Source organism: Cupressus sempervirens, chromosome 1 (assembly GCF_028749045.1).
Source record: "Cupressus sempervirens isolate cs-2001-9-10 chromosome 1, ASM2874904v1, whole genome shotgun sequence".
Taxonomy (NCBI): domain Eukaryota; kingdom Viridiplantae; phylum Streptophyta; class Pinopsida; order Cupressales; family Cupressaceae; genus Cupressus; species Cupressus sempervirens.
The window spans coordinates 543,209,953-543,233,529 of NC_143118.1; the positions used below are offsets into that span (position 1 = coordinate 543,209,953).

General features: G+C 34.0%; 2 protein-coding genes across 4 annotated transcripts in view; one reads left to right on the forward strand and one right to left on the reverse strand.

Annotated features, from left to right (window-relative positions):
• Positions 1-23,577, reverse strand: part of LOC149578608 (uncharacterized) — a 177,928-nt gene that overhangs the window by 66,498 nt on the left and 87,853 nt on the right. The window contains exons 4-7 of one of the 2 annotated variants that reach the window (XM_089830170.1): positions 16,975-17,065; positions 6,722-6,798; positions 6,338-6,411; positions 3,842-3,964 (exon numbers count right to left, since the gene is read on the reverse strand). In XM_089830170.1, coding sequence (XP_089686296.1) covers positions 3,842-3,964; positions 6,338-6,386 — 172 coding nt within the window. In that variant the 5' untranslated portion in view covers positions 6,387-6,411; positions 6,722-6,798; positions 16,975-17,065. The remainder of the gene's footprint in view (positions 1-3,841; positions 3,965-6,337; positions 6,412-6,721; positions 6,799-16,974; positions 17,066-23,577) is intronic. The other variant, XR_016364620.1, reaches the window with a different exon arrangement.
• The window catches only part of LOC149578609 (uncharacterized), a 167,641-nt gene that overhangs the window by 56,752 nt on the left and 87,312 nt on the right, over positions 1-23,577 (forward strand). For both annotated transcript variants that reach the window (XM_089830157.1, XM_089830162.1), the window contains exons 7-8: positions 23,229-23,324; positions 23,502-23,564. In XM_089830157.1, coding sequence (XP_089686283.1) covers positions 23,229-23,324; positions 23,502-23,564 — 159 coding nt within the window. The remainder of the gene's footprint in view (positions 1-23,228; positions 23,325-23,501; positions 23,565-23,577) is intronic.

Below are 23,577 nucleotides of genomic sequence, written 5' to 3' on the forward strand. Positions count from 1 at the left end.
ATAAGAAAAGATACTTTCCTTTAAGTAAACACAAGTCAAAATTTGCACTAGAAATTGTACACATTGATTTGTGTGGACCCATGTCAACACCTTCACTTGGGGAGTTATTGTACTATGTAACCTTAATTGATGATTACTCTAGGAAAACTTGGATATACTTCTTAAAACTTAAAGAATCTAATGAAGTCTTACAAAAATTCAAAGAATTTAAAGCCCTAGTGGAAAACCATACTGGGAAGAAAATAAAAATATTAAAATCAGACAACGGAGGTGAATACACATTTGACATCTTTAAAGGATTTTGTATTTCTATTGGGATTAATAGGGAGACTACAATACCTTATAATCCTCAACAAAATGGGGTGGCGGAAAGAAAAAATAGAACTATTATAGAAGCAGCAAAAGCCATGATCCATGATCAAAATCTCCTTGTCTTTTTGGGCTGAAGCAACAAGTACAACAGTTTACATTCAAAATAGAAGCCCTCATGTAATATTAGAAAATATAACTCCTGAAGAAGCCTTCACAAGAATCAAACTAGATCTTAGTCATCTAAGAATTTTTGGTTGTCCAGTCTACATTCACTTTCCGAAAGAGAAAAGGTCTAAACTTGAACCTTTCAGAGAGAAAGGAATATTCATTGGCTATAGTGAAACAACTAAGGGATACAAAAGTATATATTCAAGGACAAAATTCTATTGAAATCAGCAAGGATGTTTAGTTTGATGAAGAAATCGCTTTCAAAACATCTTTAAATAAAGAAGACGAGGAAGTTGAGAATCAGAGGGAGTTCATTATCGAAGATGATTATAATACTAAGAATCAGAGGGAGAACACTAGAAGATAATTCGATTGGAAGTCTGAGGGAGTGCCTTTTTGAAGACAGAGACACACCTACATCTAATGCTGATAATGATGAAGTTTTAAACCACAAGAAAAGACCGCTATGGGCAAGTAAAATGATTGAAGAAAACAATGTGGAAGTAGATGAGGTCTATAAAGAAAATAAGAAAACAAGAAATCAAAAATGCTATGTTGCTATATTGACAGAACTCACAAAAATAGGACCAACTAATGTAGAGGAAGCCTTAAAATGTCAAGCATGGAAAGATGAAATGGTAGAGGAATATCAATCTATTCTAAATAATGATATTTGGGATATTGTTCCTAGACCTAAAAACAAATCAGTTGTATCCTCAAAACGGTTATTTAAAATCAAGTACACACTTGACGAAAGCATTGAAAAACATGAAGCAAGATTTGTTACAAGGGTTTTTTCTCAAAAGGCTAGAATTGATTATGAAGAAAATTTCGCTCCAGTTGTACGTTATACTTCAGTAAGAACAATAATTGCCATTGCTCCATCCAAAGGATGGAAAATACATCAAATGGATGTAAAGACAACCCTCTTGAACGACGTCATTGAAAATGTATATATGGAACAACCATAAGGATTCACTACACATGATCAGAAACAGTACGTATGTAAACTAAAGAAAGCTCTCTATGGGTTGAAGCAAGCTCACGGGGCTTGGTATGAGAGAATTGACAACTATCTTCTCCAATTAGGGTACTCCGAGAATGAAGTTGATTCAAATATATACTTCAAAATATCTAATAATGACATTTTGATACTTGTTCTGGATGTTGATGACTTGTTGATAACAGGTGCAGATCATCTTATAGCCAAATGTAAACAGGATCTCATAGCTGAATTTGACATGAAAGATCTAGATCTTCTACATTTTTTTGGGGTCTAGAAGTATAATAGAAGGGAAATCACATCTTCCTAAATCAAGAAAAGTACACTACAGATATATTGACTAGATTTGGGATGATGTATTGTAAGCCACTATTTACTCTAATGGAAACTAATCTTCATTAACTTAAGAGTGAAGCAGCCAACTCAGAATCAATAAATCCTACTCATTATCGACAAAGTTGGCTCTCTTATGTAATTAGTAAACACTCGACCAGATATTTGCTATGCTACAAATGTGTTAGGTCACTTCATGTGTGAACCCAAGAAGATTCATCTAATGGCAGCCAAGCATATTCTAAGGTATCTTCGAGGAACAATTGGACCGAGGCTAAAGTATGAGAAATTGAGCTACAACTTCAAGGGTATATTGATGCAGACTGGGCAGGTGATTCCACTGATTAGAAGAGTACAATTGGATGCTGTTTTTATCTTGGTTTGGCTATGATATCTTGGTTTAGTAGAAAATAGTCAGTAGTTGCTCAAAGCTCTACGGAAGCTGAATAAATGGCAGCCTCCATAGGAGCACTTGAAGTAGTATGGCTAAGGAAACTCTTAAATGGCCTATTTGGAAAACCAGTGGACTCCACTATAATTCATTGTGACAATCAAAGTTGCATTAAACTATCAATTAACCCATTTTTTCATAACAGGTCCAAGCACATAGAGATTCCTTATCATTATATAAGAAATATGGTGGATAGAAATATTATTAAGCTGATATAGATCAACACTGAAGAACAAAAGGCTGGCATCTTCACTAAACCTCTTGGTAGGCTGAAATTTGAATACTTCAGGAACAAACTTGGTATGATCAAAATATAATTCAACTTTTTGTAAAGTTATTATTGAATATTGAATAAAATCAATATTGCAATATTGTGGATATGCTGTGGCAAGAAAGATGACGATCTTTCATGTGGTTAAAGTCACTATTGCAAGGTGACAATCTTAACAATAGTTTGACCTGTTGTTATGTGTCTCTTAATAAATGAAACACATAATGATGGCTATATCAAGGTTGATTACATTGGGGTTAAAAACCAAGAATGTATTGAATATCTTGACATGGTGATTATCACTGTATTCATATCCATAGTAGATATGAATCGTGATAATGGTTGATTCAAGTGCATTACTAGGAAGTATGCATTCAATCCTCCTCCTAAGAGGGAGTGTTAAGAATATAGCTTCATTAGATTGATGCATTCGTATCATGAATAATGATGGATGAACACATACAAATATATATATATATATATTAGTATCTACCATTTTATATTACAAATGTCCTTAACTAATCTGAATCAGCAGAATTAATGTATCGACATTCACATTGGTTGTGATTAAGAAGAGTCACGATTATGAATGGGTGTGACTCCCTGTGGCAAGTGCCACGAGGGAGTCACAACCATTCATGATTGTGACCGCCAGCAGTATACTTATATCTCTCATGGCTGTGGGAGAATACAATCAGTCACCAAGGCATTGTATCTCTTCTAGCAGTCATCAATCTCAAAGATGAATCTGACCTTTATCGGTCCTCTATAATAGAAAAGAAATCAGACAAACATTTGATCTACATTATCAGCAAGGAAACAAAAGGTATTAAGAGATTCACAAAAAGACATTGCTAGCTGTTCTTCAAATGTACAGATTTATTCTCTAGAAAAGATCCACAAATAACATACTGTAACAACAAAATTCATAATGGGATATCTCTTAAAGGGGGAAAATGAATGCATGTATGTACCAAAATGTTATTAACAACTGCATATTCAATATGTGTTGTATTTCAATAAATAATACATGTATAAGGCCACGATGATGTAAGATGAAAACACGTCATCAAGGTAAAATTCAGAATGTAGTGAACAAAAAAACGAAAAGCCATAGTCAGCCATCCAACCCAGAAGACAACAATAAGGAGGAAATGTGAGAGTATAGCAAGGGTTTTCTATAGGTGCAACATCTCAAGATAAACCAAATTATACCATGTTTTCTTTTTAACTAATTGAGCAAGGAAGTATTATCTTATGACAAATACAAACAAAGATTTTAGTTCATACGTAAATCACTTACAGCTATGAAAAAAGGTATCTGTAGAAGTTTCCAACATCATCTCACAGATGCCAAAGAAGAGCCGTTTTAAGAGCCAAAAATAATCCCAACTTAGAGATCCAGTCACAGCATCAAGGCAAACAACTCCATCATGAAACCAAAGTAACAGAGAATAAAGTCACGAAAACTCCAACAGAAAGGACTCCTAGACATTCATGACATGGAGAAAGACCAAGTAAACCTTTAGATAAATATGTTTAGCCCAAGCACAATTCTATTTTCCCATTCCAAACGGCAGAAATATCAACAAATATCTCAAAGATGTGACAGTATGCAGCAAAACAATCAAGTCTAAGAAGAAAATCTATCATGGCATCAAGAAAATCTTCATGCCTCACAACTAGGGTTTTCTCAAACCCTCATCCTCCTTCCTCTTCATGCAATCGACAAGTGAAAAACTGAAAGAAATATCATGCTTTTTCTTTTTTATGGATGCCAACGATTATGTTGGACTTAAGAAGATTTTGGGTCCATCCTTTTTGGAAATTTTTTTGTTTGATATATATTTATTATTAAATGGTATGTGATTTAATTTAGAATTGCATATTATTAAATTAATAAATATAGATAAAAGTTATATTGGTTTTTTATTATTTGTTGCATGCTATATATATTGTGATTATTATTATAAGTTGATGTTTTTTAAATCAACTCATAATAATAAAAATCAAATGCACAAATAAAAAATGGAGGGAGTCTTTGTTGACTAGGAGCATTTCGAGGGACAGTTGAGATTTTAATGCTTATTTTCAAGGGTTGGAGCACCAGCTAAGATGCTATGTGTCTTAGTTACAGTTTTGAGACTTTTAATCTTAGAGGTGGCCTTGAAGCTATTTTTGGATAGATTCTTGGAGATCTTTGAGTCATTATTGAGTTCTCTTCATAGACATGTAGTTGAGGCACAATTTAGAGTGCATGTGACATGTTATTAGAGTTTTTAGAGTCTTTTTGTAAGCAGTTTTCTTGGATATCCGAGCCACAACACCTATTTTGTGGGGAGAGCTGAAGTTAGGTTTTATATATATACTTCTTATTTTTATGAGAAAGTGATCCAAAATTCGAGAGAGATTGATGTATATGTGACATATTTTTGTCCTTAGCATTTGTTTTCCTTGAATTTTTTGTGCCTTTCATGCAGAATTATTGTTATTTGGGCCTTTGAGCATAGTACAGTTTCCTGGACTCAGCTTTTTTGGAGAAATATTTGATTGTATTCTTGGTGATTGATGCTATTTCATTGTGTTTCATTTAGAAGCCTTTTGGGTAATGTCTCATTGTTGTATCTTCCATTCTTAATTTGTTATTTATAGGTCTTGAGTTGTGCAATTAAAATAATATCTCTGAATGTGATGAACTTCCTTTCAAAGTATTCATTTTTAAGCCTTTTTTTGAATTATTAATATGGATGACAGATTCTCCAAGGTTTGTATGCTGTTTATCTATTAGAATAGTTCATTGTGTCATAGCATAATAGTGATTGTATTACTTTTGGTGTATCACCTTCATATTCCGCATTATAGTTTCTCTTTAAAAGTTTTCTCCTTCTCTTTTCCAATCCAAGGATTACGTTTTCATTAGAATAGGTGAATTACCAAGTCAATCATACAGGAACCGGCCTAGAACTTGGGTTCAGTCAAGTCATAGGTTTCTTATGATTTTGATTGATCCCATGTTACCAGAATTGCTAAGGTTTTCAAGCTTAGTATTCGGGTGCAAATTTTGGAGTTAACAGTTTTGGCATGCACGGTGGGACACTTGCCTTAATTTTTAAGGAGTTTTGCTACTGTTTTTGATATGCAAACAACAGGGTACTAATTTTTTGTGTGCAAGGTATTTTTAATTTGTATATCTTGCAGCTCTATGGGTTATAAAAGTTGCAGATCAATGTTGTTCATGAGAAAAGTACAGCCTAGAAGTGCAAGTGTTTTCGAATATTTGCAATTAGAAACATCCAAAAGGTGTAGAAGGACTCTTGATAGGACAAAACCAACCAAGATAAATCAGCAGTCAGCATCTGATATTCAAGTTTACCAAAGGAGATACCGAGCAGCTGAAAATCATATTAGGCATTCAACAAGTCCAACTTGCAGAGCTGATCCATTCAAACCAAAGATTTTTATTGTTTTTATTGATACAAACAAAAAGCTCAAGCTCTACAACAAATTTGGTGGTAACTCTTGTGGTAATTCCAATACAACAACAAACATCACATATGGCAATACCAAGAAGGTTTGCATTTGTACCCTTTAATCAAGGGAGTCCGTTGAATTTAACACAACATGATGATATTCCTTTGGCAGCCCTTAAAGGAGTACCAAATTTCACAGGAGGAGGTCAAACTACATTTGAGTAGCAGTCATAGATGCAGTGTTCATCATGTAACACAAGAAAATGTAGCAGTCAGATTATTGATAGCCTCATTCAAAGGAAAAGCATTGGAGTGGTTCAGAAGCTTACTGGTGGCTTCAATAAGCACATGGGATGAACTGGGTGATGCTTTCACCATATTTTTTGAGAACAAATCTGATCATCTGTTATTTGTAGAGAAACTCACAACAATCAAAAGGGCTCCTCAAGAACAAATGATAGATTTTAACACACATTTTCAGAAAACATGGAACAAAGAACCTGTTGTAGTAAGGCCAAGTCATGATTATGCCTTTTTGTATTACCTGAAAAGATTGAACAACGATATATTAGTCATGATCTAGTCTATGAGAGGTACTTCATTACCTCAAGCATTTGCAGTAGTGGTGAGAGCAGAAAACAACCTTATTCAGGCATGTAAAATTGCTCCTAGGCCTCCTATGCCTATTTTTTCGAATATACAGCCTAACATACCTTTATAAGTGCCACCTTTCAATCCATTGCTAGTTGTTTCCAGCCAACAGATAATAGTTGTAGGACCTTCTCAAGACCTGAAAGAGATTAAACAAAGCCAACAAAATATTGAATTGGTCAACCTAAAAAAGCAACAGTTCCAGCCAAGGCAGCCCTTTCAAGCACAAAATCTTGCTGCAAATCAAGGATATCAGCAGCAAAATTAAGGATATTAGCAACAAAACCAATGTCAGTTTCAGAATAGACCAAATTTTCAAGGGGATAATGCTGGAAATAGACAAAATCTAAATCAGAGGTCATATAGACCTTACAATCCAGCACCCCTTAATTTTGCAAATCCTGTAAAGGATATCATACCTATGCAAAATAACATGGTTGCTGAATATGAGTGGTGTTTTCCATGTAATCAACCCCATAGTCAAGCTACATATTCCAATGATGTAATTAATCAAGCCTTGATGTCGCATGTAACAAACGGATTATGATAACAAAATAAAGGCGATCTAGAAGGAGTTTTCCTCAACAAATTCTTGAACAAATATAGTGAATTCCTTTTCATGGGACATTAACTGCTTTTAACTACCAACGATTAACTGAAATAACTGTAACAATGATCAACTGTAAAAACTATAGTAATTGAAATAACTGTAACAATGATAAACTATAATAACTGATATAACTATTTACTATCTTTCCATACATATAAGTAAAGTAAATGCTTAACATGAAAAGAAGAAGAACATACAAGTAATATCCAGTGAGTCTTTAGTTGGTTGTGCAAGCCTCAACTTTCGGTAAGAGGAGAAGCATTGACTTAGGCTTAACCTCCCAACCTCGGACCATACTTATCCCCACACAATCTATTGAATTAGAAAGACCCTCTCTACCCCGGGATTAGGCTTGGGGTAATTAATCAAGCTTTGATGGTGCATGTAACAAACAGATTTTGATAACAAAATAAAGGCGATCTAGAAGGAGTTTTCCTCAACAAATTCTTGAACAAATATACTGAATTCCTTTTCATGGGACATTAACTGCTTTTAACTACCAACGATTAATTGAAATAACAAAATTCAATTGAAATAACTATATCAATGATCAACTGTAATAACTATAGTAACTGAAATAACTGTAACAATGATCAACTGTGATAACTGATATAACGATTTACCATCTTTCCATACATATAAGTAAAGTAAATGCTTAACATGAAAAGAAGTGGTTGTGCAAACCTTGACTTTTGGTAAGAGAAGCATTGACCTAGGCTTAACCTCTCAATCTCGGACCATACTTATCCCCACACAATCTATTTAATTAGAAAGACCCTCCCTACGCTGGGATCAGGCTTGGGATACTTTTAGTCCAGCCACCTGAACATTCCGGTGTTTAGAATGTCTGCACAGTTATGGATCGATGTGTTTGAATAATTGGCTCCACTGACATCAAGTGATCATAGATGGAAAACATGCCTTAAAATGACCTTGGCCAAGGTTTTCTAATGGGTTCATTGACCGATCACCACCGCTCGACTTGACAATAGGGGAACAATAATATGGATGAGCATGAGGTATTAAATGAAATTAATTTAGATTTATTGTATCATATCTGATTTTTTTCTATGTCATTGCATATTCCATCTCACCTTTTCATCTTTTCCATGGCTATATAGCCGGTGAATCCTAGGTACTTGGATCTCAGAGCAGTCGGCTCTGTCCGTTGATTCTCAACTATTTCATGAATATTATATGTTTCCAGCTTACCGCAATTTGTGATTTAAAGAATATGTTTTTTAAGACTTGCAGAAAAAATATCATTTGATTCTAATTTCTAGTGGCATAAATAAATCGTGATTTCATAACATGGTTACCTGGCTTTTATTTGCCATAAACAACTCTAACTTAGAGAATGTCTAACCTATGATATTAAGCAAGATAATTTGCATCATGATATAAATTGTAGCTTACTGCTATGTAAATTGGAATGTTGTAACAACTGGTAAAGAAATCATATTGCAATGTTTGGATTTTTGGTCAACGACCCGCCTTAGAAAAGATCTTGAACGCTAATTTCCAATATGAATGTTGCTCACAATTTCGGCAGAACTTCAGTATAACCAAGAATCGTGGAAGGGAAACAATGCAATGGTTACTATTTGATAACTGCAGAGATATTGGGTGCTACGATAAGTGTGGTTGGGTGATATGAAGAAGTCGGGTGCTTCAACAAGGAAGTTGGGTGCTAGGAAAATGAATGTCTTCCACCTCTCTGGACTTCATAATATAAAGAAATAATGTCTCTTTGGCTTCCAAGAGGCTGTAACATAAAAGAAGTGCCTTGGCTCTTGGATGCCAAATAAGTATGCTAAGTGTTCAATCGGTTTCAAGCAAGAAAATGAATAAAAAGATGGAAAAAGATTTGAAGGTTATAAATAAAAAATAATTATGATTTATATCTATCTATATGCATGCAGATATACTTATGAGGTGGCATCATTTTATTATAAAGAAAATAATATTATGGTTTCACTTTATTCTTATATCTATGTGTACATACATAGGTATATATTATAATGATGTGGAGAAAAGATCAATCAAAGACTATTGAGGTATGTATTATTTTTAATTAAGTTAATTTACGTTTTAAATTGTTTATTTAATAGCTCACGTGGGTCCTTCAATTGTATCCTGAAGTTCAAGTCGTTAGGTCCTTACCAAGGCAATTTTAGGTCATATCTGTCAACTTGATAGTTGGACTAAGCTAGTATCCCATTCCATTGATCTTGTTTAGCAATGCTTCCCCTCTTCATCTTCTCCAGCAATTACTTGTGCAATATTTCCACGATAATAACAAGTTCCATAATAATTTTCATATTAACATTTAATATGGATAAAGAATTTTAATTATTAACCATAATTCCAAAATCAAGCAACTGCTAAACATCACATGACAAATAATGGATAACGACCATCTTCATTAAACAGTTAATACAACGAATATAAATAACTACCTACTTCACATGATTATGAAAGAAAAATACGTTTAGTCTAATGGCTATGAATAACTTTAAAATTAGGTCATTATTTGGGATGTAACAGCGCAAACTGCTACAAGTATGCAACACGCACCTGAGGCTGAAATTGAACAACAAGAAAATGGACCTCTTGTTGATGCTACATTCTTGAACTAGCAAGGGGAAGATTTTTATGGTGTGAATGGTGATGATCCTCAGAGTGTTGTTTATATTAGAAATAAAAGGAGAGCTCTTGACAACCAAAATGCCAGCAATGACAGTAATAAAAGTAATCCCGCTATTGCTGGATCATCTAGGCCAACAAACTAGCAAGTTCCACTAGCAAATCTTCCAAATACCAGCAAGGAGCAGCAACAACAAGCACAAGCTGCTGTTGCAAAATCATAGCCTAAGGTACATGCAACTATTCCTTTTAACGTTGTTGAAAATATGAAAAAAATGAATGTTTCTATTAGTATGTGGGATTCTTTGGCAATTCCTAGTCAAGTTGATATTTTGCAATCTAAATTATAAAAAAAGGGCAGTGCTGGTGATATTATAGCAAGAACTGTTTTTACAAATACCGATGAAAATAACAACAAACCAGTAGTTCAAATTGTCAAACCTCCTCTCTTTTATGTGTCATTGATAATAGGTGATAGTTTGTTTCACAATTGTATGATTGACAATGGAGCTACAAGCTCAGTCATGCCTAAAATGGTAGCAAATCAGCTAGGACTGTAGTACAGCTAGACGGGTCATCCATCAATACAATGGGTATCATTAAGGATGCTAGTCTAACTTTACATGCATGTTCAAATTTCTCAATACCTCAAGATATTTACGTCATAGATCTTCCACCATACTTTGCATTATGTTTGTTTAGGGATTTCACACCAAAGATTGGTGGTTACTTTTCATAAGATTGGTCTCATATGCTCTTTACTAAGATCACAATCAATTCTGAAAAGCTAGCCAAGGACCATTTAGAGCCTTTGTCCCTGCTGCCACTAATGCAAATCTGATGTCATTTGATAGTGATGAGCAACTTGCTATAACGGATTCCAAAACATGTCTCAATAGTATTCTAAACATTTTACTTGATGAATGGGTAGATGAAAATGCCTATGACAGTACTTATATGATATTGGAGCAAAATTCAGTCATCCCAAATCTGGTTAAGGACACAAATCAGGTTAATGAATAGCAAAACTAGGTATGGAAGATGTATTTTGATGGTTCACGAAGTAAGAATGGTGCTAGTGGAGGTGTGATGCTTGTATCACCTCAGGATGATAACTATTTTGCTGCTTTTTGGTTTTCATTTGCCTATTTTAACAATGTTGTTGAGTATGAAGGTCTGATTCAAGGCCTGGAATGGGTGAGAAAGAGGAAAATCACATGCTTACAGGTTTTTGGGGACAACAAGCTGATTGTAATCCAGGTTAGAGGTCTGATTTCTGTTGAAAATGATACACTAAAGCTGTATAAAAATAGGGTATGGAATATTATCGAAGAATTTGATGCTTTTAATATAATATCCATACCTAGAGGCATAAATTAGTTTGTTGATAGACTTGCAGCATTAGGTGCATAGTTCAATATTGTCGAGAATATCACTAAAGAGAATGAACATCATGTGAAGGTAGTAGTTAGACCTTCAATACTAGATAATAACGTAAATTGACAGGTTTTTGATTCAAATGAGAAGATATTGAATTTTTTTGTTGCAAGTTGTGTTTTCAGCTTCTAATCAGGATAGACTCAATCGACAGTATGGTGATCAGGTTATACAACTGAAAACAAACAAGTTACCAAAATGTTTGGTTACTCTAGAAACTATCTTTAATCCGGATGATCAGGCAAAGAAGGACAAAACTAGTTTACTAATCAAGGAGGAACACTGTGAAGAGCTGAAAATTTTTGAAAGAAAAAGACTAAAGGTTGGTAAAGTAAATTCACAGCAAGAAAAATAGCCTTGTATTGAATTATTTTAGGAATTTAATGATGTTTTTGTGTGGGATTATTCTCATCTGAAAGGTTTTGACCCAAAGTTGACCCAACATTCTATAGAGCTTGAGCCTAATGCTAAACTCATAAGACAAAAGAAGAGACCTGTGAATCCTAAGTTGGAACCTATGATGGTAAAAGAATTGACCAAGCTTTTAGAAGGGGGGATTATTTTTCTTATTAAGCATACTTCTTGGGTTTCTAATCTTGTTTTCGTAAGGAAGAGAAATGGAGAAATATGCTTATTGATTTTAGGGACTTGAATAGGGCTTCAATGAAAGATAGGTACCCCTTACCCTCTATGGAGCAAATTTTATAGTATGTTTCAGGTTTTGAAAGGTTTTCTCTGTTAGATGGATATTTTGTTTACAATCAAATTTTGGCGAAGGAGGAAGATCAATTCAAAACAACATTCACTACAAAATGGGGAACTATGGCCTATAGGAGAATGCCTTTTGGATTATCTAATGCTGGAGCTACTTTTCAAAAAGCTATGGATATGGCTTTTGGAAATCTAATGTATAAAATTGTATTGGTATATTTAGGTGATATTACTATTTTCAGCAAGGAGGCTACTGACCATATTGTTCATCTTAGGCAAGTGTTAGAAAGATGCAGAGAAGTTGGTATTTCCCTCAATCCTAAAAAGTTTATTTTTTGCTGTTCATGAAGGTAGGTTTCTTGGTTACATGGTTTCTAAATATGGTACAACTATAGACCCAGAAAGAGTGTAGGCTATTTTAGAGCTACCATTGCGTAGTCATAAAAAAGGGACTGCAAAGTTTCATTGGTAGGATCAATTTTGTAAGGTGCTTTATACCAAAGTAACGAGAATCAGAATCGAATCGAAATTGGCAAGGCCGAATCGAATCGTGAATCGGCCATGAATTAGCGATGAGTTAGCAAATTTGAAAAAACCCTTTAAATTTAGAGATTTTGACAATTTAAAATTTATTTCATGCACCCTTTATTAAATATAACTTAAACACACTATAACATCATCAAATAGAAGTTAAAACTTAACATACATAAACATGGAACATAAAAATTAAAATCCATCACATACGTAACTCTGTTATGTAAAATGTAAATTGTAGGCTAGTTGAAGTAAATAGAAATCAAATGATCATAATGATTTAAATAATAGAATGTATGTAAGATGAAGATCCATAAGACATCAAATCATAAATGTATGTAAGAATCTAAGATGAAGATCCATGAAAGTTTGAAACGTATGTCTATCAGTGATTTAGTATCAATATTTGTAAACAAAATTAAAAGAAAAATCAGATTTTTAGGGCAGATTCAGGCAAAGGAATGAGATCATCCCAAAAGATCCTACCAAAGAAGATAAAATATTCAAGTTTAAACCAGATTTCTTTTATTAAACATTACCCTTCCCATATTTATGAAACCAATATACTGCGCTGCACAAAAAAAACAACAAAGTGTAACTTCCAGGTTTGCTGAAGACGAAATATGGCATTTATTAACAATCAAATTTTCATCAATATAGTAGTAGTATTTAAAACACCTAGTAATCTTGCCAAGACAATGTGTTTGTTGTGGGTTACATTAAAGAAAGCCTTTAGATTTTCCCTATATATACTTGTGATGATTATTTATATCTTAAATTGTCATCTCCATCAGTGTTTGATGTTACATATACTCAGTGGCTGAAAGACCTCATTCAATCAGTCCCGTTATTTTATGAAGACTTTGGATGTTTGGATGGTTGAAGTGTTTTATTCTTGGGCATCATCAGTTATCATAATGGCATGTGCATGTGTGGCTGTCTTATGCCAAGAGTCTTATGTTTGCATTACTTTTGGTCATCAGAAAGGCAACAATATTGTAATAGCTGTGTACATGGCTAATACAATGAAGTGTCACTGCTATGTAATAGACAAGACTTCCTGTAGTGACGTTTTGATATCTCAGTGGGATGTGTTTTCTTTGGTGAGGAATTTGAATTGCTGGTGGCTAGCTTTGATACTGTAGCAGAGCGTTGTTGATGTTATGGTGATACTAATAACTATTAGCAGAGGGTCATTTTGTGTATCATTATTGTGTGTATCTGATCGTGTGGTTTATCACAATTGTAGTACAGAGGTTTTTGATTGTAAATACCCTTGTTACTCTCTTCTTCTGACAAGAAAAACAAATCATTGACAGGCAGATAATAAACTTGTAAGTTACTAACTTATAGCCGATTTTTAGGGCAGATTCAAATGATTTTTGGCATGAATCGCCAATTCAGGTGATTCATGCCAAAAATTTGCCGACAGTGATTCATGATGCAAAAAAAATCGTTTTGGTTGAATCTTATCAGGATTCACGCGATTCACGTGATTTTATGGCAATTTTTGAAACTATGCATTATGCCTGATATTGCAATTTTTTTAAAGCCTTTAATAGCAATTTTAAAGAAGAATGTTGTTTTCAGTTGGACCAAAGAAGGGAAGCGTAGTTTTGAAGCAATCAAAGAGGCCTTATCCGCTGCCCTTGCTTTGGTTAATCCAAATTTTACCGAGGATTTTATTTTATATGCTTATGGCGGATTTGACACCATTTTTGCAATGCTAGTATAGAGAAATGATGAAGGTTTGGAACAACCTATTGCGCATACTAGCAAAGGTTTGGAAGGGTATGAACAAAGGTACAACTTTGTAGAAAAACATGTTCTTGTTGTTATTAAAAGGTTGAAATAGATCAAACATCTGGTTTCTAACAACAAGATTCATTTGATGGTTGTGCATACAAGTGTGAAAGAGTTTTTGTTAAGTAGAGATTTGAATGAAAAGCAAGCAGGTTGGATCACTTGCGTCATGGAGTATGATGTTGACATTCATATCATCAAACTTGTTAGAGCTAAGAGTTTATGTGAACAATTGGCTGATAATGTTGTTCAAGAGGTGGAAAATAATCAAAACTTGCTGCTGGTAAATAATGTTCAGGTTGGAAATGATCAACCAACAACCTAGTTAATTGAAATGATGCATTATTTGCAAACTCAGGAGTGCCCTCCAAGGTTGGATAGAGCTAAACGCAGGGATTTCAGGTTACCATCCATTCCTTATGTTTTTATTGATGATATTTTGTTCAGAAAAGACTATAGCGGTATCTTGTTAAGGTGTGTTGATATTGATCAGACCAGCAAGCTCTTAGAGCAATTTCATGCTGGAGGACACTATGTGCCAAAAACTACATCATATAAAATTTTGAGAGTAGGTTTTTATCGGTCTGATTTGTTCACGGATGCTCATGATTGGACAAGGAAATGTCAAAAATGTGCCTTATTTGCAAGCAAGGAAAACCTAGCAGCTTTATTGTTGCAACCAATATTGGTTGACCAACCTTTTATGAGATGGGGAATTGATTTTGTGGGCCCCATCAACCCAAGTTCTAGTGCAGGTCAGAAATGGATTCTAACAGCTATTGATTATTTTACATGTAGGATTGAAGTAGTGGCACTAAGAGAGGCTAATGAATCAGCTGTACTAAACTTTTATGATGATCTAATAACAAGGTTTGGAATCCTTGATTCAATCATTTCTGATAATGCTTTAGTGTTTGTGGGAGCTAGAGTTACTGAATGGGCATTAAGGAAGGGTATATATCTTAATACATCATCAAATTATTACCCTCAAGGTAATGGTTTATTAGAAAACACAAATAAGAATTTGTTAAGGATCATTAAAAGAACATTGGAAGAGAATAAATGTGATTGGCATTTAAAGTTGAAATCAGCATTGTGGTTGGATAGAATCACTAAAAGCAGATTCTTGGAACTTCTCCTTATGTACTTAAATATGGAAAATCAATGAGGTTGCCTATTTCTACAAAGTTCCCATCATTGGAACTCACTGATTAGTTAATGTTGTTTGAAGAAAATGGTCCTCTCAAACTGAGGTATGCCAAATTGCTGGAGTTAGAGGTGGAAAGGAGAAAAGTGTTGCAAAAGATGGAATATCAACAGCTTATTACCAAGAAATCTTTTGACAAAAAGGCTACTAATCGTCATTTCAAAGGAGATTTGGTACTGAAATGGGATGTTCTCAAGACAAGACCAAGACAACATGCTAAGTTTGATCATTTCTGGTCGGGTCCTTTTCAAATAGTTGAATGTAAAGAGCCCAGTGTGTTTCAACTTGCTACTCTTGAAGGAGATGTTTTACCAATCCCTGTGAATGGGATACACCTCAAGGCTTGCTTTGAGGTATGATCTATCTTTTATGCATTTTCTAGGATTAGGTTTCATGCTTTTAATAAATGCATCTGCATATTAGTTTATGTTTTCCAAAGTGCTGTCCAAGCACATGTCAGTTTGTTTTCTTTCCTAGGGTAGTTTCTTGTTTTCCTTAGGTCTAGGTGTTGTTTTAAGTTTCTGGTTTAGGTTGAAGAAGTTTCATTTTCATTTTCATACCTATCCACCTCACTCACGCACATATCAATGCATTTTATTGATTGAATACAGCCAATCAGCACACCCATGCATCGACATACGATTGGTTTTGCAGCTGGTTAAATGTCACATTTGAAATTCATACTCATAGGCATTGCTGTCCACCCCACCCATATGCATACGCATGTGTCTACTGGTCACTTGCATCCATTTAATACATACATCATATTTGCATGACTAAGATGGATAACTATGAAAGTTTCAACTTCTAAAGTTGACACTTGAGTTTGATCATACCTCTCAATCAGTCCAATAAGAGTTTTTAGGTCTCATTAGGCTCATTCATATGCTCCCAAATCCAATCAACAACTTTAGAAATCGTGTTAGGTTTGGTCTAGGTCCAAGGAATGCATAAAGTTTAGACTCTCATGCCCAATGGATATCAAAGGCAAATGGTCAAGTGTCTAGCAAGTAGACAATCAGTAAAAGTTGCCAAAAATGTTACTCAATTTTCACACTTGTCAAAATTTAGTTCTATACAACATTCATGAGAAGATAAGGTGCATATTTAATTACATTCAACATATGACTAAGTGATAGATCAATATTTCATTCAGAACAAAAGAATAACATGAATGTCCTTTGTATTATACATCATAATGTACAATGGATATTTACAAACTAAATGATAATGAGATGCTGAAAGTAAAATGTCTCTCACACAAAGTGACTATAAGAGTAGCCCCTAATCACTGATATACGTTCCTACTCTATGAAAAATGCATAACATGGAAGAAGAGAATAGAGTAGAGGAAAGGTCATGGGCACCAGTCATAGCCTATAATGACTGGTAACACTGCATCCATTTGATTCCACACATCTGCTACATCGCGTCACATCTTCTCCAAGCTTTCCAACCCTGCATTCAAAGATAAGATACGTTAGATCCCATGGATCTAAGCAATGCCAGTGTCTCACTTCACCTCAACTTTCATACTCCTTTCATGCTACATATTTTCCATAAAACAAGAACATCTACTAGCAAAAGGATGAACAATCATAACATAATACTTTATTACTAACGTGTTTTTTTCCTGTGCAACATGATTATCAAAGATTAAGTGACTTATGAAGCTAATCAGAACAAGTTCAATGAAGCATTGAAGGGACATTTTCATTTCTATGAAACCTTTTGCTTTTAAAAAATCAGAAATATGCTGCAACAACTCTGAACCAGGTTGAAAGAAGCATTAAAGGGAGAGAATTTTATTATCTTGAAACCTTTTGTTTAATAGTTTAATTAGGAACAAAGTGCAAGGATGTATAATATATACAAGAGACAATAGATATGTACAATTTTTTTGAACTTAGCATGGTAAAATTTCCAAGTTCCAGTATAATAGAGATGTTAAAATTCATGACCAAAATGATGCTAGGGTTACAGGAAAGGTAGCAAGTCATGATGCAATTGTCAGTAACTTCAAGGCTGATAGGTCTGAAGGTACCAGCTATGTTCATGCATGGTATAAATAAGAATGGAAAAATGACTGGAATGAGTATCAAAACACTAAAGAAAGAATGAAGAAACTTGCAATTCATGTGCATACAAATGGTGCATTCTTGAGATTTGGAAATGAGTTTTGGAAGGTTGCAGCACGAATAATGAATATCCAAAGTTAGAACAACAAGAACGGATAGAACTACCAAAACATCAAGAATGGGAGAATATTGTAATAGCAAAATTCATTGTGGGAAATCTGTTAAAAGGGGAAAATGAATGCATGTATGATACCTGAATGTCATTTACAGCTGCATATTCAATATATGTTGTATTTCAATAAATAATGCATGTATGAGGCCACGGTCATGTAAGATGAAAACAAGTTTTAGTGTCATCAAGGTAAAATTCAGAATGTAGTGAACAAAAAAACAAAAAGCCATAGTCATAGCCATCCAACCCAAAAGACAACAATAAGGAGGAAATGTGAGAGTATAGGAAGGGTTTTCTATAGGTGCAGCATCTCAAGATAAAAAAAATGATAACCGTGTTTTCTTTTTTAATAATTGAGCAAGGAAGTATTATCTTGTGACAAATACAAACAGAGTTTTTAGTTCATACGTAAATCACTGACAACTGTGAAAAAAGGTATATGCAGGAGTTTCCAACATCATCTTATAGAAGCCAAAGAAGAGCCAAAACAAATTCATCATGGCGACTACAATAAAAAGCAAAAATGGTTTAAGAAAGTCCAGCAGGGATCCTTCTAGTCACGGCGTGAACTCTGGCAAAAGCCACATTGTCTGAACTTAGAGATCCAGTCGACATCAAGGCAAACAACTGCATAATGGCACCAAAGTAATAGAGAATAAAGTCACGAAAACTCCAACAGAAAGGACTCCTAGACATTAACGACATGGATAAAGACCAAGTAAATCTTCAAATAAATATGTTTAGCCCAAGCAAAATTCCATTTTCCCATTCCAAACAGTATAAATATCAACAAATACCTCAAAGATGTGATGACATGCAACAAAACAATCAAGTCCAAGAAGAAAATCTATCACGACATCAAGAAAATCTTCATGCCTCACGACTAGGGTTTTCTCAAACCCTTATCCTCCTTCCTCTTAATGCAATCAACAAGTGATAAAGGGAAAGAAATATCATGCCTTTTCTTTTTAATGGATGTCGACGATTATGTTGGATTTAAGAAGATTTGGGGTCCGCCTTTTTTGGAAAAGTTTTTTTTTGATATATATATATATTATCAAATGGTATGTGATTTAATTTGGAATTGCATATTATTAAATTAATAAATATATATATAAAAGGTATATTGGATTTTTATTATCTGTTGCATGCTATATATATTGTGATTATTATTATAAGTTGATGTTTTATAAATAACTTTTAATAATAAATTTCAAATGTGCAAATAAAAATAAGAGGGAGTCTTTGTTGACTAGGAGCATTTTGAGGGACACTTGAGATTTTAATGCCTATTTTCAAGGGTTGGAGCTCCAGCTAAGATGCCATGTGTCTTAGTTACAGTTTTGAGACTTTCAGTCTTAGAGGTGACCTTGGAGCTATTTTTGGACAGATTCTTGGAAATCTTCAAGTCATTATTGAGTTCTCTTCATAGACATGCAGTTGAGGCATAGTTTAGAGCGCATGTGGCATGTTTTTAGAGTTTTTAGTCTTTTTGTGAGCAGTTTTCTTGGATATTCGAGCCACAACACCTATTTTTGTGGGGAGAGCTAAAGTTAGGTTTTATATATATACTTATCATTTTTATGAGAAAGTGATCCAGAATCCGAGAGAGATTGATGTATATGTGACATATTTCTATCCTTAGCATTTTTTTTCCTTGAATTTTCTGTGCCTTTCATGCAGATTTATTGTTATTTGGGCCTTTGAGCATAATACAATTTTTTCCTAGATTCATCTTTTTTGGAGAAATATCTAGTTGTATTCTTGGTGATTGATGCTATTTCATTGTGTTTCGTTCAGAAGCCTTTTGGGTAATGTCTCATTTTTGTATCTTCCATTCTTAATTTGTTATTTATAGGTCTTGAGTTGTGGAATTAACATAATATCTCTGAATGTGATTAACTTCCTTTCAAAGTATTCATTTTAAGCCTTCTTTTGAATTATTAATATGGATGACAGATTCTCCATGGTGTTTCTGGTGTTTATTTGTTAGAATAGTTCATTGTGTCATAGCATAATAGTGATCAATATTACTTTTGGTTACCTGGAGGTTCAGTCAAGTCATAGGTTACCCACGCTTTTGATCGATCCCATGTTACTCCAAAATTGCTAAGGTTTTCAAGCTTATTATTCGGGTGCAAATTTTGGAGTCAACAATTACATTGAGCAATGTGGTCATAGTGAATTCATAGCCAGGAATATTTGAATATAATCAATATTATTTCTGGCTAATACCTTGCATGCGATCGTAGATTTTTGTATAAAAACCATATCCATACCAGTGTATGCCCCTATCATTTCCCAATATCACCTTCTTCGATAATGCAATCCATGAATTTATCTTTTTCCATAACAAAATGGTTCCCTATGATTGCTTTATCCATTTATGAGAATGCCTATGGTCATTGGTCTTTGTTTGATGAAAGCCATGTTTGAAATCATAAATATGACTTCCATTAGAACCTACGGATTTTATTTTTTATGTGACCATATTATTTATAAGGTACTATGGTGGCAACCAGCGCGGAAGGAAACAATGAATTGGACAAAATAAAAACACTTCAATGTTGCCAAATAATTAAAACAACTCCATTTATAAACCACACTTCATGTGGACATCCATCATAAAACATATAATCTAAATCACATTTAGAAAAAAAGGAATGAACCAGTCTGAACTAGGAATGAAAAGCATTTGGAAGCATTCGGGTGCAGTGAGTGGCATCTAGGTGGCACCCACAGGGCACTTGGGAGGATCAACATGCATCTTCAACTAAAATCCTGGTGCTTGTGAGTGGCATCTGGGTGGCACCCATAGGGTGCTTGGGAGCATCAACATGCATCTTCAACTAAAATCCTAAATTCTTATACTCTAATATAACTAAAGTCCTTCATTCTTCCCCTATGCTCTTCAACAACATTACTGAATGCATCTTCTAGAGGTGGTCTTATTCATTCTGATTATCTTGATTAGAAGTATTTTCAGTTTTGTGTTCGCAGCATCATGAGGATATCTTCTTCCTTACAATTGTACAAAAGAGCTCTTGTATTATTAGATGAAGATGCCTTGAGTGTTCTTTTAATTCATTGTTTTAACATAGCACTCTTCTTGATGATTAATAATAGTGATCTGTGTTGTTTACTCTTGTATGTCATTCACTTCCATTGCATTTGCAATTCAAACCCAGTTAAACATGCTGAAATGTTTTAGTTTTATCAAGATTTATATCAGAGGAATCCAAACTCAGCGGTAGGATTGTAGATACCTATTTGTGAAGAACACATGCTGCATATAAGGGAAATGTACACTAGCCTCCTTCCAAACCTGACACTAGTCTACTGTCTTATTATTTATAAGATTAGATAATCAACTGATTACTTGTGTTCCTTAGATAGCTGCTGCTGTTCACTTGATATCAATTGCTTGCCTGCTCTGTCTGAGATTGTTCATATTTCGATTATCTGATATTTCAATTATCTGATTAATATTTCCCTGACAAATTTGAAGTGCAATAAATGCCTATTTTTTGTTCACACCCTAGAGATAGTTGATGTTTAAATTGACCTTGGCAATGATGATGTATGAATATATTTTAATCAATTTTCTAAGCCCCTGAACATTGTAGATGTCTATTTCTGAACAAACAATGTAGATCATCTTTTGATCTTGAAGGCAAGAATATAATACACCATCTTTTGATTCCCTTCCCGCATCTGCTTTGGAATCTGCATCTGAATCGGTAACTTGGCAAAAGAATAAACAATGTTTCCTTAGGAAACAATCGTCATAAAAAGAAACATTCTATTTTAACTAACAGCTAATTAAAAGCTAACTAAATAATAGAAACATTCTAATATTTACAATAGATTACAAATAGATAACTTTTAAATAATAAGAGAAGCTATCTATTATCGTAATACTTTAAAACAGAAGGTGGGAGTAAGGTTTTAGATGCTTGCTGGATCATATTTGTATGAGAGTTGGTCAAAGAGCAGCAAATAATTCTTCTTTTTTCTGAGTATTTTGTACACTCAGATGATATTTTGTAAAGCACACCAACACAAGGGAATAAAATGGTTCCTCTTGAAATTGAGTATAAATGTTTGTCTGCATCATCTTGGCTACCTTTCTGTCTCTTTGGAAAACAGCTGGAGTTCTAAACAGTATAGTCAATATTTAAACAGGATCTAGTGGCCATTAACTAATGGTAATAATGTATTGATGCAGTTGTGTGAAACCGTCAAGAGGCTGTAGAAGACATTTTGAGTAACATTTTTGACAAAAGAATTGCTACTTTGAAGGTGCCAATGATAGATTGCCCTCATAGTCAATGTGAGGCCACTCAGACCAAAATATCAGGCTAATATCTACTAGAAGGAACTTCCCGCATCTTTATTCTCCCAATTGCAGGAATTGAAAATGTCCATTGAGCCTCATGGGAAGGATGATAATAGGTGTAGGAGAAATCCACAGGAGAGTGACAGGAATGTTTATAGTATATAGAACCTTCTAGCAGTGGTCATACATTAACTTTCGAGATGATATTTCACTTCCAGTGTAGGAGTTTTACCTTTTTGGTAGTTTGAATTAAATATTATTTTGGATCGCACTTTACGATCATTTTTTCCATCAACTCTCTTTTATACTTTATAGTGATGATGGATCACAGAGTGATCCAAAATTTTGAAGCAAAAAACTCCAAACAGTCAAATCCAGAATCAATATTTAACAGTACTACGGATTGTGGAAACTTGATATCATGGAGTTATTTTGAATGTTTTATTTTTTTAGTCACACATGATAATATTTGTGTATTATGAGATCTTTTAGGGCAATTAATGAAAATGTAACAAGACTTTTAAGACTATTATTTTCAGTGGCAATCAAGTAATTTTTCTTTTATGCAGTTCACATTTTATTGTGTGCTTTGGAGCAGGACACTTCATTTTAATGCTTTTTAAGCTTCACGTTGTATCTTAAACTATTGTTTGTCGCTTTTTTTTCTGGCTACTGAGTATTTCAATGTACTTTTTATTCCCTTGTATTATACTTGATATAACTTACATTTCGAAAAAGTTGTCATTGTTTAATAATATGTATGATAATATGGAGTAGCTGACTTGTAGCATGTGTGAACCTATGGTATTCATATTGGGTCTATCCATTAGTGTTTCCTTATTTCATTGTAAAGAAGTATGCAACTTTCTTTTTGTTTCATCATGTGGCTGACTTGATGACTCTGTTTCAGCTTTCTTTATGCACTATCAAAAAAGCCATGTGGATAATGTTTTTTCCCTACTTCTCTTAGCTGTCATATGCAAACTTAGTCTTTGTCTGGTTTTGAGCTAACATGCCTTTTGCTTCTTTCAGCTCTCACAGATTATATACTTGTTTTCAAGAAACATGCATGATTCATCTCTCCCACATACTGTGCAGACTACTTGTGCACAATTGATGCTTAATTTGGTATTGTCTTACACTCCAGTCAATTGTATTAGATTTTCACGGTAATAGCAATTTTGAAGAGGCCTCTTTGTGATATTAAAATATGTCCGTATCTTAAACAAAAAAGTGTTTTTTCACATGTTATATTAGTTTAAAATTACAATCATTAGTAGGGTATTATGAACAACTGCTCTACAGGTTGCACCTATTTTTGACAGAAGCATTGATCCTGCCTGCAACGAAGAAGCACGAGCATTGCTTGTAAGATTTTTAA